The sequence below is a fragment of the Rhinatrema bivittatum genome, chromosome 18, assembly GCF_901001135.1.
Source record: "Rhinatrema bivittatum chromosome 18, aRhiBiv1.1, whole genome shotgun sequence".
Lineage (NCBI taxonomy): Eukaryota > Metazoa > Chordata > Amphibia > Gymnophiona > Rhinatrematidae > Rhinatrema > Rhinatrema bivittatum.
Genome location: NC_042632.1, coordinates 10083106 through 10099924, shown reverse-complemented (window position 1 = coordinate 10099924; position 16819 = coordinate 10083106). Strand labels below are relative to the sequence as shown.

The 16819-nt window shown below is 46.6% G+C and overlaps 1 protein-coding gene across 4 annotated transcripts in view; it reads right to left on the bottom strand.

The window, feature by feature from the left end:
• KCNIP1 (potassium voltage-gated channel interacting protein 1) overlaps positions 1-16819 on the bottom strand; it is a 516519-nt gene that overhangs the window by 51207 nt on the left and 448493 nt on the right. For all 4 annotated transcript variants that reach the window (XM_029583871.1, XM_029583872.1, XM_029583870.1 and 1 more), the window contains exon 2: positions 16606-16730. In XM_029583871.1, the coding sequence (XP_029439731.1) occupies positions 16606-16707 (102 nt within the window). In that variant the 5' untranslated portion in view covers positions 16708-16730. The remainder of the gene's footprint in view (positions 1-16605; positions 16731-16819) is intronic.

Sequence of the window (16819 nt, the reverse complement as noted above, 5' to 3'; positions counted from 1 at the left end):
TCGAAAGTTGAAGCAGAGAGCCATGCTGGATATGCATCGAAAGTGAAGTATCAGGCACATTTGGTTTGGGGTAGTAACTGCCGTAACAAGCCAGCTACTCCCCGCTTTGTGAGTGCGAACCCTTTTTTCTTCTCCCCTGCCGTTGAAGCAGAGAGCTCTGCTGGATGTGTGAAGTATCAGTTTTTTTCTTCTCCCCTGCCGTTGAAGCAGAGAACTATGCTGTATATGCATTGAAAGTGAAGTATCAGGCTTATTTGGTTTGGGGTAGTAACCGCCGTAACAAGCCAGCTACTCCCCTCTTTGTGAGTGCAAATCCTTTTTTCCACGTTTCCTCTTGCTGTTGAAGCTTAGTGATGTTGGAGTCACAGTAAGCATGTATATGTTTATTGAATAAGGGTATTGTCTCCAGGCAGTAGCCATCATTGGGGTAACTACTGCCATAAAAAGTGTTTGGAGACTGTGTCCCCGATGCCCTGGCTAGCCACACGGCCTTCCATTCTGGAACTTCCGCTCCAGTACTCCTCCTTCCAGGATGTTTTCTCGAAGACAGCTGCAGATGTCTTACCTCCGCATCGCTCTTTTGATTGCACTATTAATTTGTTGCCCAACACTGAGCCTCCCCGAGGAAGAGTCTACTCACTTTCCCTGACCGAGACGAAAGCCATGTCTGAATATATACAAGAAAATTTGGCTAAAGGCTTCATTTGGCCTTCCAGATCTTCCGCTGGAACAGGGTTCTTTTTTTGTGGGGAAAAAGGATGGCTCCCTTCGGCCGTGCATAGATTACCGTGGCTTAAATGAGATTACACTGAAGGATCGCTACCCCCTGCCATTAATCTCTGAACTGTTTGACAGGCTCCAGGGGGCCAAGACATTTACCAAATTGAACCTCAGATGAGCTTACAATTTGATCAGGATATGCCAGGGTGATGAATGGAAAACCACATTTAACACCCGCGACGGCCATTTTGAATATCTGGTCATGCCATTTGGCCTTTGCAACGCTCCAGTGGTGTTCCAGAATATGATGAATGAAATCTTCAGAGACATGCTCTACAGTTGTGTCGTGGTATCTTTGGACGACACCAGAGCCATCAACAGGACGTCACCATCGTTCTGCAATGCTTAAGGGAAAACCAGTTGTACGCCAAGCTGGAAAAATGCTCTTTCCACAAGGAGTCCGTCCCTTTTCTGGGCTGTGTTGTCTCTAGCCAGGGGTTCCAAATAGATCCACAGAAGACTAATAGCATCCAAGAGTGGCCCCAACCAATGGGTCTTAAGGCTCTCCGAAGATTCCTAGTTTTTACTAACTACTACAGATCATTCATCAATCACTATTCGACACTAACTGCCCATTCACGGCTATGACACGAAAAGGAGCTAATCCTTTCCAGTGGTCACCCGAGGCCATGTCCACCTTCCGGAAACTTAAGGAGGCATTCCTACAGGAGTATGTCTGCGTCATTCTGACCCATGACGACCCTTCATCATCAAAGTATATGCCTCTGACGTCGGTGTTGGTGCAGTACTCAGCCAGCATTCTACTAATCACACCCTGTACCCGTGCTCATTCTTCTCCCGTCGCTTCTCTCCGGATGAGCGTAATTACGGAATCAGGGACAAAGAATTGCTGGTGATTAAATTAGCCTTTGAAGAGTGGCACCCCTGGCTCGAGGGGACACAACACCAAATAAGTGTACACTGATCACAAAAACCTTGAGTATCTACATCACTCTCAATGCCTTAACCTCAGACAGGTCCGCTGGTCTCTTTTTTTACTCAATTTAATTTCCTACTTTGATATCGACCTGCTGATAAGAACGTCCGAGCAGATGCCCTCTCTCGCTCATTCACAATGATGTCCCAGATGTCCCTCGGCACATCATCGACCCGACTAAGGTATTCCTAGCTGGCACACATACAGTGTCTTCCGGGAAGACGATGGTTCTCTGACCTCTTTTTAGGAAGATCCTCAGCTGGACGCATGATTCCTTACTCGCTGGTCATCCTGGACAAGCCAGAATGCTCATGACACTCCAGAGGTTCTACTGGTGGCCAACTATGAAGAAGGACACTCAAGCATATGAGGAATCGCGTCCCACTTGCGCCCATCAAAAGCCTCTGGCCGGCCGTTCCTGGGGCCTCCTACTTCCAGCACCTAGTGAGCCGTGGACACACATCTCCACAGATTTTTACTGTGGACCTACCCCCTTCCAGCGGCAATAACACCATTTGGGTCACCGTGGACTGCTTCTTGAAAATGGCTCATTTCGTGGTGCTACCCGGCCTTCCTTCTGCCCCGGAGCTAGCCAAACTATTTGTACGTCACATCTTCCATCTTCATGGGCTCCTGAGACACATCCTCTCGGATAGGGGTGTCCAATTCACGGCTAAATTCTGGAGGTCACTTTGTAAAAAATTTTACATTGCCCTGGACCTCACATCGGCCTATCACCCTCAGGCCAATGGACAGACAGAAAGGACTAATCGCATTCTGAAGCAGTTTCTTCGGGTGTACGTAAACTCTCGGCAGAACGACTGGTCCGACTTATTGCCGTGGGCAGAGTTTGCCTTGAACTCCCATCAGTCTGTGTCTACCGGGTCATCGCCCTTTCAAGTAGTGTATGGACGCCAGCCTCTGCCTCCTCTTCCGATACCTTTGTCTGTACCTTCTTCAGCAATGCAATCCTCTTCTCAAGAACTGCATCAACTCTGGGAACATACCAGACAGCTTCTGCAACAAGCAGGCTTAAAATCAAAGAAGTTCTACGATGCCCATCATCGGGCAGCTCCTCAGTTGAACCCCGGAGACAAGGTGTGGCTCAGCACCTGCTTTTTCTGCTTAAAGTTACCTTCATCTCGCTTTGCTCCCAGATACATCGGGCCCTTTCCCGTACTCCGCTGGCTGGGCCCGGTCACTTACAGCCTTCGTCTACCCACTTTGCTCAAAATTCATAATGCCTTCCACATCTCACTGTTAAAACTGCCCATCCTATCAGAGTTCTCCAAGAAAGCTCTGGAACCCCAACCGCTAGCTTTGGAAGATGATATCACATATCAGGTTGAGAACATCTTGGACGTAAGGAAGCGCGGGAAGCGTTGGGAATATCTGATCTCGAGGGAAGGATTTGGTCCTGAAGAAAATAGCTGGGAGCCTGCTGTGAACATTCTTGACAAGGAGTTGATCAAAAACTTCCATACTTCACATCCTAGGAAGCCGAAACCCCTGGGGAGGGGCCCAAGAAGGGGGTACTGTTAAGCCTGTCGGTTGCAGATGGTTGTGACCACTCTTGCTCACTTTTTTCTTTGCTTCCATGACTCCGTGGGGTAGAATGGCAGCCTCTGCCAGTTGCCGACTGCCTGCCTACCACTCCCAGGCCTCCCGGGGCAGCATGGACGCCACCGACTGCCACCACAAGTCCTTAGGCGCGCGCACTGGCCAGTCTTAAAGCCATCATGGCGGGAACCTTGGGGGGCGTCCCCTCTGGATGACATCATCCCTCCAGGACATTTAAGCTAGCTGGCACTGTCTACCGACGACTTGGCAAATGAACCCTTCTGAGGGGTCACGTGATGTGGTGAAGCCGTGCGGACGTATCTGACTCTGCTCCCGGCCCCATCCTCTCACATTCACCTGTAAAATCTTGACATCGATGCGAAAACTTGGCAAAACACGCAGCAAGCAGAGGAACATATGTCTATTGACAAATATATGCATCAAGCAAGCGGTGATGTGCCCTTGAAGGGAAGCAGATGAGACAAATAGAAGGGTAAGGAAATCACAGACAAAATGGCTCCAATCTTAACGGAAAAGATGACAAGCTCACTATCAAAGTGAGGTGAACATGCTCGACACCCGTTTTACTGAACTTTCTTTGAAATTACAAGAACTCACTAATACGATGGGAGAACTCAATCCCTGTATTGAGCAAGCCGAGGGCTACATTTCGGCCCTAGAAGACGAAAAATCTGAGCCTCACACAGAAAGTTGACTCACTCTAAAAATCTCTCATAGAGCAGGAAGACAAGATGATTTAGAAAACTGGTCGAGACTCAGCAACATCAGAATCGTAGGTCTCCCGGAAAGTATTGAAGAGAGGAACCTCAAAGCTTTTTTACAAACCTGGTTGCCAGAGGCCTTGAGCCTCCCAGATCTCAGAGACAGTTTTATTATTGAAAGAGCCCACAGATTGGGGAGGAAAAAAGAGATGGGGAGAATCGCCCGCATATTACCATTGCCAAAGTGCTCAATTGGGCGTACTAGTAGTGTGTGATGCAAGCTTTTCGGGCTGTGCTGAAAATCACATACCAAGAACACACGATTCGTATATTTCAAGACTTTTCGGCAAGGCTAGCACAGCAACGGAAGTCCTTTAGCCACATCTGTTCTGAGTTACACAAGAGGGACAATCAGTTCTAGCTCCAATACCCTGCTAAGCTGAGAATCTGGCAGGGAGAAAAGGTAACAGACTTCTTGGATGCGGAGAAGGCAAAATCCTTTTTGGCGGGCACTCCTTGAAATAAATGCTGTTGGACCGATACCTAAAAAATGTCATATCAACTCGCCAGCCTATCTAGGAGTCATCTTTGCGAGAGCTCATTAATGTGACTTCTCTCAACATTCCCACATGGTCAGCTCGGTGCCTATCTGATACTACAAAGCAGCACTAGCACATCTACTACATGGCTGATCCTACTACACAGAAGTGTTTAAAAAGCGAAATGGGACCTGTTCTGCTCCACACTGCGGCTTTGGCGGACCCAGAAAAGACTTTAAACATAAGTGAAGGTGATTCCAGTTGCTTACAGGTATTTTTAAAGTATCAATAACAGATTCCTTTATTATAAAAGACGGGTGCCAAATTGACTCTCATTTATCACTCCCTGTTACCGGGCGATGCCGCACACCTGAGTTATTACCAGCCGCAGCCATGTTTCGTATAGTAAAGGGCACGTGTTGCGCTACCTTCTATAAAATGGCCATGTTGTGCATGGCAAGAAGAAATCTCGCCACTCTCTTTCCTTCACAAGAGGACACGATGCGAAGCCAGAATCGATAGTCTCACTAGACCACTGAGAAGCGACAATGAGGTTGGATGACCACGGCAGATAGGCCTGATCACTGCGACATGATATGTAAATTTTCTACAAATCTTGACTATTGTTTGCGTGGTTTCCTCAATTACTTATCCTACACTGCTTGTTACAAACCTAAAACGTTGATTTCTAATAAAATGAGTAGTAAATGTTAGATATGTGTATAACACTGTTTTGATGCGTCGTTGGTAAGGGTGGAGGGGATGGGGCCGACCCACATTCAGTACCGTACCACCCGGTAGTATCAGGCATCTGTCTGGTGCTGTGTATTATACAGCAAGTATGGGGATTCTTCTTACACTAGGGGTAGGCCCTAGAGGGGATAGGGAGGGTTGGGAAATGGAGGAATACAGGGTAGGTAGGGAGGGGAGGGAAGCAGGGTATGGGGAAGGGAAGGGGAAATGGGTGGGCAGGGCAGGGCATGCACAATATTCATGAAACACAGTAAAACAGAGAAACTCACCACTTACAGTTAGAGTTTGGGTTGATAGAGGCAAAAGGGATGGTAGTAGTCCAGTGGATAATATCACTCACTGACTCGAGGATAAGGGTCTAGGCTGGGAGGCCCGAGTCCATCCAAATAACATTACATCTGTTTCCTCAATTCTCCAATACACACAACATGTCTAATCTGCGCATAGTTAGTCTAAATGTCAATGGATTAGGCAGCCCAATTAAACGCACTAAGATTCTTCAGTCTCTCAAGAGAGTAAAGGCAGATGTAGCATGTATTCAAGAGGCTCATTTATTGGAAGCAGAAATGTGAAAACTCAAGAAGGATTGGTGGGAGCAGTATATTTTTCACCGGCAATGGGGCAAAAAGCAGGTTTAGCTATTCTGGTACACAGGAATATAGCTTTTCACGTCACACAAGAACTGACAGACCCCAATGGTAGATATATTATTATCATAGGTAAACTGTATGGAAGGGAACTCACACTGTGTAACCTGTACCCCGCACTTCTTCAGCCAACTAACCTCACTTCTCACACTACATAGGAAGGGATGGCTCCTTCTCACAGGTGATTTTAACTGTGTCTCTGACCCAATGGTTGACCGCTTGGTGCCTGTACCCAGGCAGGGAGCGATGTCCCAGAAGCGTGGCATTCCCAGCCTTTTTGAGAACTTGCAATTGCTAGACTTCTAGCACTCCTTTCACCCAGAGGAGCGTGATTATACATTTTTTTCCAAGGTTCACAATACTTCCTCACGACTTGACTATATCCTCTGTTCTCGAGCATTGTTCCCTTATATTATCTCAGCAACCATAGGAAGCCTGGGAGTCTCAGATCATGCGCTCACATGGGTAGACCTTAAACTTCAAGATCAGTATCCTACACACCAGTGGTGGAAATTCCCTGCATACCTGAGAAACGATAGGGATTTTCAAAACTTTTTAACGCTGAAGTGGACTTAATTTGCAGAGTCAAACTCACAGCATTGTGACAACTTGAGCCTATTCTGGGGAACTAGCAAAGTGGTCCTAAGAGGTGAAATTATCTCCTATTTAAGATCTAGGAATAAACTATTTAAGATCTAGGAATAAACGGCTTCACGTAAATATTACTGAACTCGAAACCAAATTAAAGTGAGCAAAACAAGATCTAATCGCTAATCCCACTACTGAGAGGTGTGAGAAATTCCGAGAGCTCCTTAATGCGCTGAATGTGCACCTGTATCAGCGCGCTTTAAAATACCTACAATATGCAGAATACTCCTTCTTCCAATACGGCAATAAAGCGGGCAAGTTCTTGGCCAATGCAGTGTGAGTCAGACAAGGGAAAACATACATAGAGAAATTAAAAACCGCAGAACATGCCTGGGTAGTGCAACCCAAGGAAATCTGCATTGCATTACGCTCCTTTTACGAGAAGTTATACTCCGAAGATAGGCTAGGGGGCCACAAAGAGGAGGAAACGTTTTTTCAAAATTTACAGCTCCCGAAATTAACCTCATATCAGGTGGAATATTTGAATTCCCCCATTTCCTCCCTTGAAATTCTGAAAGCCATAGTGTCTAGCAGACCGGGGAAATTGCCAGGCCCAGATGGATTCTTCTATGATTATTATAAAATCTTAAAAGCACATTTGGTAGCTGCTATGGTGTCTTTCTTTAGAAACGCACTAGAAATTGGTAAACTTCCCAACGATTTCAATAAAGCTTATATAACAGTGCTGGCTAAACCAGGTAATGATCCCAGCCTCCCATCTTCTTACTGTCCGATCTCTCTATTAAACTGTGATCTTAAACAACTCGCCACGGTATTAGCAAACCGACTGGGAGCAGTCTTCCCATCAGTAATTACGTAAGAGCAGGAGGGATTTGTAAAAGGTCGGTCAGCCTGCACTCACATAGTAAAATTAATATCAGCCATCACATACTGCAAAAATAATAAATTACCATCTCTAGCTGTAAGCTTTGACTCCGAAAAAGCTTTCGACCGAGTGTCCTGATCTTACCTTTTTTCAGTGTTACAGAGATATGTATTACAGGGCGATATAATTCCATATATCGCTCTATTATATACCAACCCCATGTCACATATATTAGCAAACGGAGAAAGGTCCCTAGCTTTTACCTCACAAAGAGGAGTGAGGCAGAGATGCCCGCTGTTCCCCTTATTATACATACTCACGATTGACCCCCTTCTGCGAAAGATTGAATCGGACGGAGAAATTTCGGGCTTGGAGCTTTCGCAGACGATGTCTTAATTTTTCTCACAAACCCCAGGAGTTCCCTACTTCACATCTTTAATCATCAAGAGGAATTTTGAGCTTTCTCTGGGCTAAAAATAAATCAGGACAAGTCTGAGGCCTTGGAAATTTACAGTAATTTAAAGTACACTTGGGGCCCACAGTTCCCACTTAAATGGGCTGAAGATAGACTTACATACCTGGGAGTACACATCCCCAAAGACCTAGATAGGCTATACCAACTAATTGTTACTCCCCTTATAAAAAAAAATGAAAGACCACCTTACTAATTGGAACTTCCTGCCACTGTCCTTTATCGGCCGGAACAACCTGGACAAGATGATGGAACTCCCAAGGTGGATCTACCTCTTACAAATGCTCCCCATTTGGCTAAATAAAGCGGATCTACAAAAGATAAATAGAGCTTTTCGGGCCTTTTTATGGAAAGGACGAAAACCTAGGCTAGCCCTGAGAAATCTCTGGAAGCCTTTGTCGGAGGGAGGCCTGAACTGCCCAGACATACAACAATACAATCTGGTTTGTATGATGAGGCACCTTCGAGACTGGTTTCAAGGAAGCTCTCACTTTTCTCCTACTCACTATTTGGAACAGTGGATGCCAGATTACTCGCTATCTACGTTAGTATAAGAAAAGGACCACCACATTCCCAGCCCTCTATCACATTTCATTATTTTACTTTCTTGTCGCCGAGTGTGGACCTATCTTTGTAAACTCCTTCATTTACCGTCTCCCACTTCTCCATTGATCCATATCTGTGACAACCCTAGGTTCCCCCCAGGCAGAGAAAACCGGATTTTTAGAGACTGGGCCTATATATATATATATATATACCTATCCTCACATTTCTGACATATGCCAGCGCGGAAAAACTAAGGACAGCTCTAGGATGACGTCAGACGCTGCAGGGTATATTACCCTGCAGCTGGGATAGATCCTTGCCTTGCAACGAGGTTCTCAGGAGTTCCTGACTTGTTAGTTGCTGTCTGCTCTTGGATTGCTTCTGTCTTCGACCCGGCTTGCTCCTGACTCCGTCTCCTGCCTCCGCCCCTTGGTTCTGGTTTCAAAGTCCGACTTCTGGCTTCTGACCCGGCTCCGTCCACGACTCCGTCTTCTGCCTCATCCTTGGCTTGGTTTCTCCTCCGACTCCCGGCTTCTGACTCAGCTGTCTTCCTGGTCTTCGCTGGCCCAGAAGATTCACCTAAGTCCCAGCGGCCGGACTCCTACGGGCTCCTCCTGGGGGGGCTCTGGCTTCCAGGGTGAAGACTCGTCAGTCACCGGGGCCCAACGTCATCCGTCCTTTCAGCCTTCGCTGAGTCCTTGGTCGCATAGGACTCCACCGTGTCTCAGTGTCGAAGCCTTCTCTGAGCCCTCCAAGCCGCCTCCCGGTTGGGACGCTTGCTGTGGTTCTCCACAGTGCACCATCTTCTGTTCCAACCGGCCCAAGGGTCCACAACCGTAACACTAAAATCCACTCATTCCTAAATTGTCGGAAATGTATGAGTGAGCCCAATGATTATATCCATGGGTTTTGGTCATGCTCTATAATAAAAAAATTTTGGATTCAGGTACGAGATCATTGCTCCCACATTCTACAAAGACCGTTCTCAGATGATCCCAGACTCTGGCTGTTTGGGTTAAATGATTCTGGGTCAGAGGTGATTGACCACTATCATAGGGCCCTGATCCTCAGAGCTAGTGTGGTTGCCAAACAAACTATTCTAACTGGATTTCCCCAGACCCCTCTTCTTTTGAGTTATGACTGAACAAAATGTTGAACTTAATAACCCATGAGTCTTTTATCGCTCGTACTTCATCCTTAAAGAAACGGGCTGAGCTACAGAAAATCTGGACTCCATATCTTCTACAACAATCTCTGGATTTCCAGCAGCAAATTTCTTCTTTGATAGGTGAACTAGACTTAACATGAAAGGACTGTGGCCTTTTGCCCTCTTGAGGCATCCTTGGACATTGTGCACTCCTATTGCTAAAATCAGAAAGTAGCAGTCTCTGAAAGGTTAGGGGGGGGGGGGGCACAGCGACTATTATGCCTATACAGGACGGCAATTATTTTTACATTAAGCATTACACCTTTACAGGAAGAAAATTATTTTCACAATAAGGTTACCGCTATAATTGTCTCTCTGTTCATATTTGTCTTTCTGTTAATAACAGATGGTAATATATTTAAGAGGTTAACATCTCACCTTTCTAAGCATTTAGGCTGTTATCTCAGATCCAAGTGGCTGGTTTGCCTAGGGATTTGTCCTCTGTAGCCAACTGTATTTTTGTAAAACTCCTGTGTAGTTTCACGGTTTGTGCCGATGTTTGTAAGTATGCATCAAGATATAATAGAAAACTTTATTAAAAAAAAAAGAGAGAACCCTTCTTGCTAAATCCACCTCACTCTAAGAGGACCTGCGTTCCAGTTCCTGCTTCCAGGCATAGACATCTTGGGTACCTGCTCCTCAGGGGCCCTCTCCTTGTCTTGGCTATCCACTCCTCGGAGGGCCTATCGCTTGGGACTTCCTCCTGCCCCGTTCCCCGGGGCTTCCCTGGAATCTTCGCTACTCTTTCTGTGAGTACCCTGCTCCGCGGACTACTTCCTGTTCCTCTGGTGTACCCGCTTCGTGGACCACTACCATCTCTACTGAGGACCTCACCGGTGCTCCCTGCTCTGCAGATCACTATCATCTATACCGAGGACCTTCACCTTGAGAACCCTGCTCCACGGGCCATCACCATCTCTATTAAGGACCTCATCAGCGGGCCCTGCTCTGCAGACCACTATCATCACTACTGAGGACCCTCTCCAGGGTACCCCGCTTCGCGGACCATTACCATCTCTACTAAGGATCTAATTGGTGTACCCCGCTCTACGGACCACTACCGACTCAGCTGAGGACCTTCTTTGGTGTAACCTACTCCGTTGGCCACTACCATCTCTACTGAAGACATCATCAGTGTACCTCGCTCTGCGGATCATCACCTACTCTACGGAGGTATCCACTTGGGGGTATTCTCCTATCCACGGACCTTGTGTTTCTGGGTCTGTACGACCTCCTTTCTGGCACCCCCCGCTCCGCATGTGGTGTCACTCTCTCTCTTTAATAAAGACTCTAGACTGATACTCAGTGACCTCGCCTCCCGACGGTGAGGCTCACGGGGCTCCTCCCTGTGGGTGGAACCATCTCTCACCTCAGCCCAGGGCCCACACACTAACTATCCTAACACTTTAAAGTATTTTTTTGGACCCATGAAGAGTGGGGAGGTTTTTGGATTGCCCTTCCCCACTGGAATTTCGGAGTGGAGAACTTTCCTGATCCCACTAAATTTTCCTCAAGAGAAGTTCCCCAGAAAGATTAGAGTATAAGGATAAAGAAGGAAGAATAAGAGCAGGGGACCCCATCTGGATCTCTACAACCACAGGACCAGGACGGACTGGGTGTCTGAGAAGAAAATGTCTAAAGGTAGGATTTTTGCAGTAAAGTTGGGGACACATCCACACAGCCGCTGGGAGAGTTCGTACATTTAAAATCACCATGGACTCTACTCAGAGGTCTGGTAAAAGGACACCTACCTGCCCAGAATAATACCTGTACCATCAGTCAGAGGTAAATTTACACTTCTGAATAATGGACTTTAATTTATGAGTATTAATCACTAAACTTTTATTTAACACCCAGACCTGGTCCTGTCTCTCGCCCATGGGAAGCACCAAATGACTACACACACACTGGAGACCTTTTCTCATCATGTGGGCCATAAGCGAGAGCGTCCCCTCCTAAAGAGGGACTGGTTAGCTGGATCAGTCCCTGAAGAAATAAATTAGTTATGTGCTCTAAGGAAGAACAATTCTCTAAAAAAAATGGGTTACACATGCATGCAAATCACATGCAAAGAGGGTCAGTGTAATAGGGAAGAGTAGAAGGGTGCAAAGTAGCACGTCTATCACGCGATATGTGCTGTTTACTTAGAGCAATACTGTGATTTGATGCATCTCCCAGTAACAACTCAATATAAAATTAAGACCGACTGGCTTTAAGAACTTGAGAAAAAAACTTAGAAAACAGCCATGACATCAGTTGTTTCCTAAATTTAAAATATTCGTTTTCAAGCCATAAAGTTAGGGGCAAGGAATTTCACAAAGAAGGGGCCAAGAAAGAAAAATTCATTTCGTGTGTTCTTTCAAGTAAGATTTCCTTAGGTGGAGGTAATTTTAAAAGCTCAAGATGAAAAGAACATATATATGACTCAGATGAAATGGAATAACAGCACAGAGATCTAGCCTCTGCTAATTGATTAGACCTGTTCCTTGTTGTTGAATTCAGGTGACAGACCTTGGAGGGATTAGTTGCTCTTGCTTAAGAATATGGAGCGGACATCACTAGGGTAATGAACAAAGAGGTTGCAGTGTGTTATAGTCAAATTTAGCAATAAATCTTGCTGACTTCATTATTACTTCCTCATCATTTCACATCCAGTAAAGGGGTCCAGGACTGGGAGATGTTTATTTACTGAGTAGTAGTGCATAGGTAATGGAGAGCTTCTGTGCCATTCACTGCATGCTAAGTCACAGTAGGGCAGATTTTAAACTGCCCGCACGCGTAAAATCCGCACTGGGCAGATTTTCCAAGAGGCCCGGCCATGTGCACAAGTGCCAGACTTTCTGGAAGCGGTGGGCTGGGGAAGGGGGTGTGTTCTGGGCGGGGGCGGGCCAGGACTGCACTATTGATGGCTGTCCCAAAGACTAGCTGTTATGGCTGTTGGCCGTGGCAGGCTGCGACCGGGGCCGAAAGCTTACCCGAGGTGTCGGGCCGCCTCTGGGGATCTTTCAGAGGCAGGCAGGCCTCATTGGCGGCATCTTCGCGGCCACTGCCGCTGAAGGGCCCGGCCGCATGGCTCCCTTCTCGGACGGACTGACTTCTCCCCCTCTGGCTCTGCTTAGAGCCGCGTGCGTGGCTGAAGATCTGATTTAAAGGGGCCACGACACGAAGTTGTCGTGGCTCCCCCCGAAAACTCCTCCCATACTTTTTAGTATATAAGGCAAGGTCTGCTCCTCAGACCCTGCCTTTGTATCGTGACTTCAGGCCTGCTTGGTTCCGGTGTTCCCGATCCTCGCTGTTGGCTTTCTGGTTCCTGTTCCGGTTCTTCTGTGTTCTGCTTCTCCTCTCTTGTTGGACGGATTCTCTGGGCTTGACTCTTGGACCAGCTTCCGAATGTTTCCCTGGCTTGACTCTGGACAGGCTTCTGACCATTCTGGATTCACCCCTGGACTGGCGGTGGACCATTCTCCTGGATTTACCTCTGGACTGGCTTCCGACCCTTCTCCTGGATTCACCATTGGACTGGCTTCCAACCATTCTCCTGGCTTGGACTACTGAACTGGACTACCGACCTGCTGGAGGCGCCAACCGTCTGGATTCTTCGACCTGCAGGAGGCGCCTGCATCCAGACTCCCCTCCATCCTCTTCAAATCACCTGTCCAAGCGGCTCGGGTTCCTACAGGCTTCTCCTGGGTGGACCACAGGCTTCCAGTGGCGAAGTACCGGTGCAGCTACCAATCTGCTAGGCTTCGCCTTCCAACGGTAAGAACCTAAGAGAGTTGACTCATAGGTAGTGCTAACCCTACCTCAGACTAAGGGTCCACCTCCTGGTTTGTAACACTAGCGTGCCAGCCAGCTTCCGGTGTGCACAACTTACTTCAGCTCGGGAGCTGAAGCAAGTTGTCAAAGGAAAAAAAATGAAAAAAAGGTAGGGTTTAGCGGGTGGGGAGGAGAAGGGAAGGAGGGAGTATGGGTAGGGGGGTAGGTAAGTTCCTTCCCAGTCCGCTCCTTAATTGGAGTGGACTGAGAGGGAACTGGGGAAGGCCTGAATGTGTTGGTGCATGAAAATTGCAAAAATCCCTCCTCCCCGTCTGCGCGCCACCCGTACATACACGCGTGGATTATAAAAACTGGCGTGCATGTGCGCGCAGCTTACGGATTTTCCACCATGCGTGCGCTGGCGCGCGCATGGTAGAAAATCGATGCATCCATGTGTGTGTGCCGGGAAACACGTGCATATGGATGCAACGTGCACGTGGAAAATCTAACAGATGTTTCTACAATCCCATGATGTGTAACATGCACACCAGTAGTTTAGTGCTTGTTAGTGTGTGTTGTCCCTGGCTGCAATCCATACTATCCATGACAAAATAAAAACCAGGAATGCAGCAAGAAGTAACCAATGGCACGTGAGTAACCATTCTCCCGTCAAATTTCATGCCAGTCTACTGGTTTCCAAGTTGAAATGGACACAATCTCCTCATTACACATTCATTTTTACTTTAACAAATGTTTAAAAATGTAAATGAAAAAAACTGAAAGAATGGTAAGGGGTTTATAAGCTGTGCTTGAATGCAAGAATGTGTAAAATCCTGTGTAGAGATCTCAGTGGATCTCTACCTGAAGGAATGTTTCAACTAACAAAGGCGAGGACACAGAATTGCTAGTGTGGGTTTGTAGCTTCCCCATGTGGGAGACTAGAATGGTGTGCTTTTGGAGTAAATAAACCCCTGCCACCATCTTATGGTGTGAAATTTTTAGTTAACGCTTCTAGGACAGCATGTCTATGACTATTCCTTAGTTTTGTTTAATTTTAAGGAAGAAGGCCTCTGGGGTTTCTAAGACTGAGACCTGAGTTCAGAGTGGAGAGAGAGAGAGAGAGCTTTTATCTTTTTGGAAGGAAAGTGTCTGAAACCTTCAACATCATGTCTGGAAACCTGTCTGCTTTTGTGTTCCCTGAAATAGAACTTTTTTCAACCTCCTCATCTCATATTTTGGTTTCCCTTGTGAGATTTTTATTTTTTCTAACGTGCTTGAGTAGTACTCACCCAGGAACTCAGTATATGTAATCTAAGGAGCGGTGTCTCTCAGTTTGAGGGCACGGGTGGACTCCAGAGGAGGAATGGATTCACAGAGAAAGGAGAGAGGAGACTTTGTGAACCCATTCCTAGGTCACAATCACTTCAAGGAGATAAAACAGGTGCCTTTCAGGTAAAATGAGTAGTAAAGAGAAGAAGGAAGAAGAACTGTTGGAGAGGTGCGAGAGATTTGGACTTTACCAGTTTGACTATCCTATATCAACTGAGAGGGAGCTTACAAAATTACAACCTCAAATTGATTGGAAAGGAAGAGAAATACTAATTAAAATTGGATTGGCACATCAATATAAACTGATTGAAAGAGAAAAGGTCATAAATGTATTCAAGAATTAAATATGCAACAACCTATTTGAGACATCCAAAGCATAAAGAACTTTTCCATCAATTGCACAGAAGATAATATTGCCCTTCTGTGGACCACTAGTGAGACCTGTGTTCAAGGACCATGGCTTCTTAAAGATACTGGAAGGATGGAAGCAGAGAAGGGCTACTAAATCAAGACAGCCTGCAACACAAAGTCTGCACAGAGATGCTGAAGGATTTCAAAGTGTACTCACTGGCCAAAAGAAAGGGGAATATGATAGAAACATTCAAATATTTAGCAGGCTTCAGCAAAGTGCAAGAGGTGGCATTCTGCATGAAATAAAAACTCAAGACAGGCTCGTGATATGAAGTTGGATGGAGGGAAAATGGCAAAATCAACATGAACAGAGCATCAAACTCCAAAGAAGGGAAGGCAAAGTCTGCTAATATGCAGCAGCAGCATGGCCTTGGTGTGGAGATAGCAATTATGAGCAGCAAACAGTAGGGATGTGAATCATTTATCTGACGATTGAAAATATCGTCTGATATCGGGGGGTCCCCGATGGCGATAGGAAACCCCACGATTAATTTATTAGGTTTTCTTATCGTTATTGGGGGGGGGGGGGGGGGGGGCGGGAAGAAAGGACACAACCTAAAAACACAACCTGACCCTTTAAAATGAGTTTGTTAGTATCCCCCCACCCTCCGGACCCCCCCACCCCCAAAACTTTTAAATACCTGGTGGTCCAGCAGGGGACCCGGGAGCATTCTCCTGCGCTCGGGCTGTCGGCTGCCACTAATCAAAATGGCGCCGATGGCCCTTTGCTCTTACCATGTGACAGGGGCTATCGGTGCCATTGGTCGGCCCCTGTCACATGGTAGGTGCACTGGATGGCCCGCGCCATTTTTAAAGATGGCGCCGGCCATCAATTGCTCCTACCATGTGACAGGGACTGGCCAATGGCACGGATACCCTGTCACATGCTAAGGGCAAAGGGCCATCGGCACCATTTTGATTAGTGGCAGCCGACAGCCCGAGCGCAGGAGAATGCTCCCGGGACCCCCGCTGGACCACCAGGTATTTTAAAAAAAATTTTGGGGGGGGGGGTCCGGAGGGTGGGGGGATACTAATAAACTCATTTTAAAGAGTCGGCTGTATTTTTTTTGGTTATCGGCTCGAGCGCAGCTGATAAAATAACCCCGATCCGACTGCAAGATAAAAATTTCATGATGTGAATCGGAACCGGAATCCGAACCGATACCGGTTCCGATTCACATCTCTAGCAAACAGACTTCGCTACACTTTCTAAGGGCACAAAAGAGAAAGAGTAATCTCCTGCCGGTGGTCAAGTTTATATAGCTGACAGCAGGGAGATATTCTTAGCTAGAGCAAGGTAGACAGAGGCAACCAGGGTCAAATGGTCATTTTCAATGTCTATAATATCGATATGTTACTTTGTATGTATCTCCTGGAAGTTTGTACAAAACAGGTTCAAATTATTTTTTTGCAAGGTAGAGTGAGAAGGATCAAGATACCACCTCCCATTTAGAAAGCATTTTCTTTCTTACATTTTTGAATCCTCTGTAAAGAACTTGCAGTTCCCTCTTTGTAAAATTGGTTTGAGCCTCCAGTGGCTCCAGTCCCTCCGGCCGGTAGCAAACCGTTGTCATTTCTAATTCATCTTCAACTTTATCTAAAAGAAAAGGAAGAAAAGCAAACATTTAATCTGTGACATAGTAGTGTGGTTGCCCTATTAGGCCATGGGAATGCACAGACCTTTCT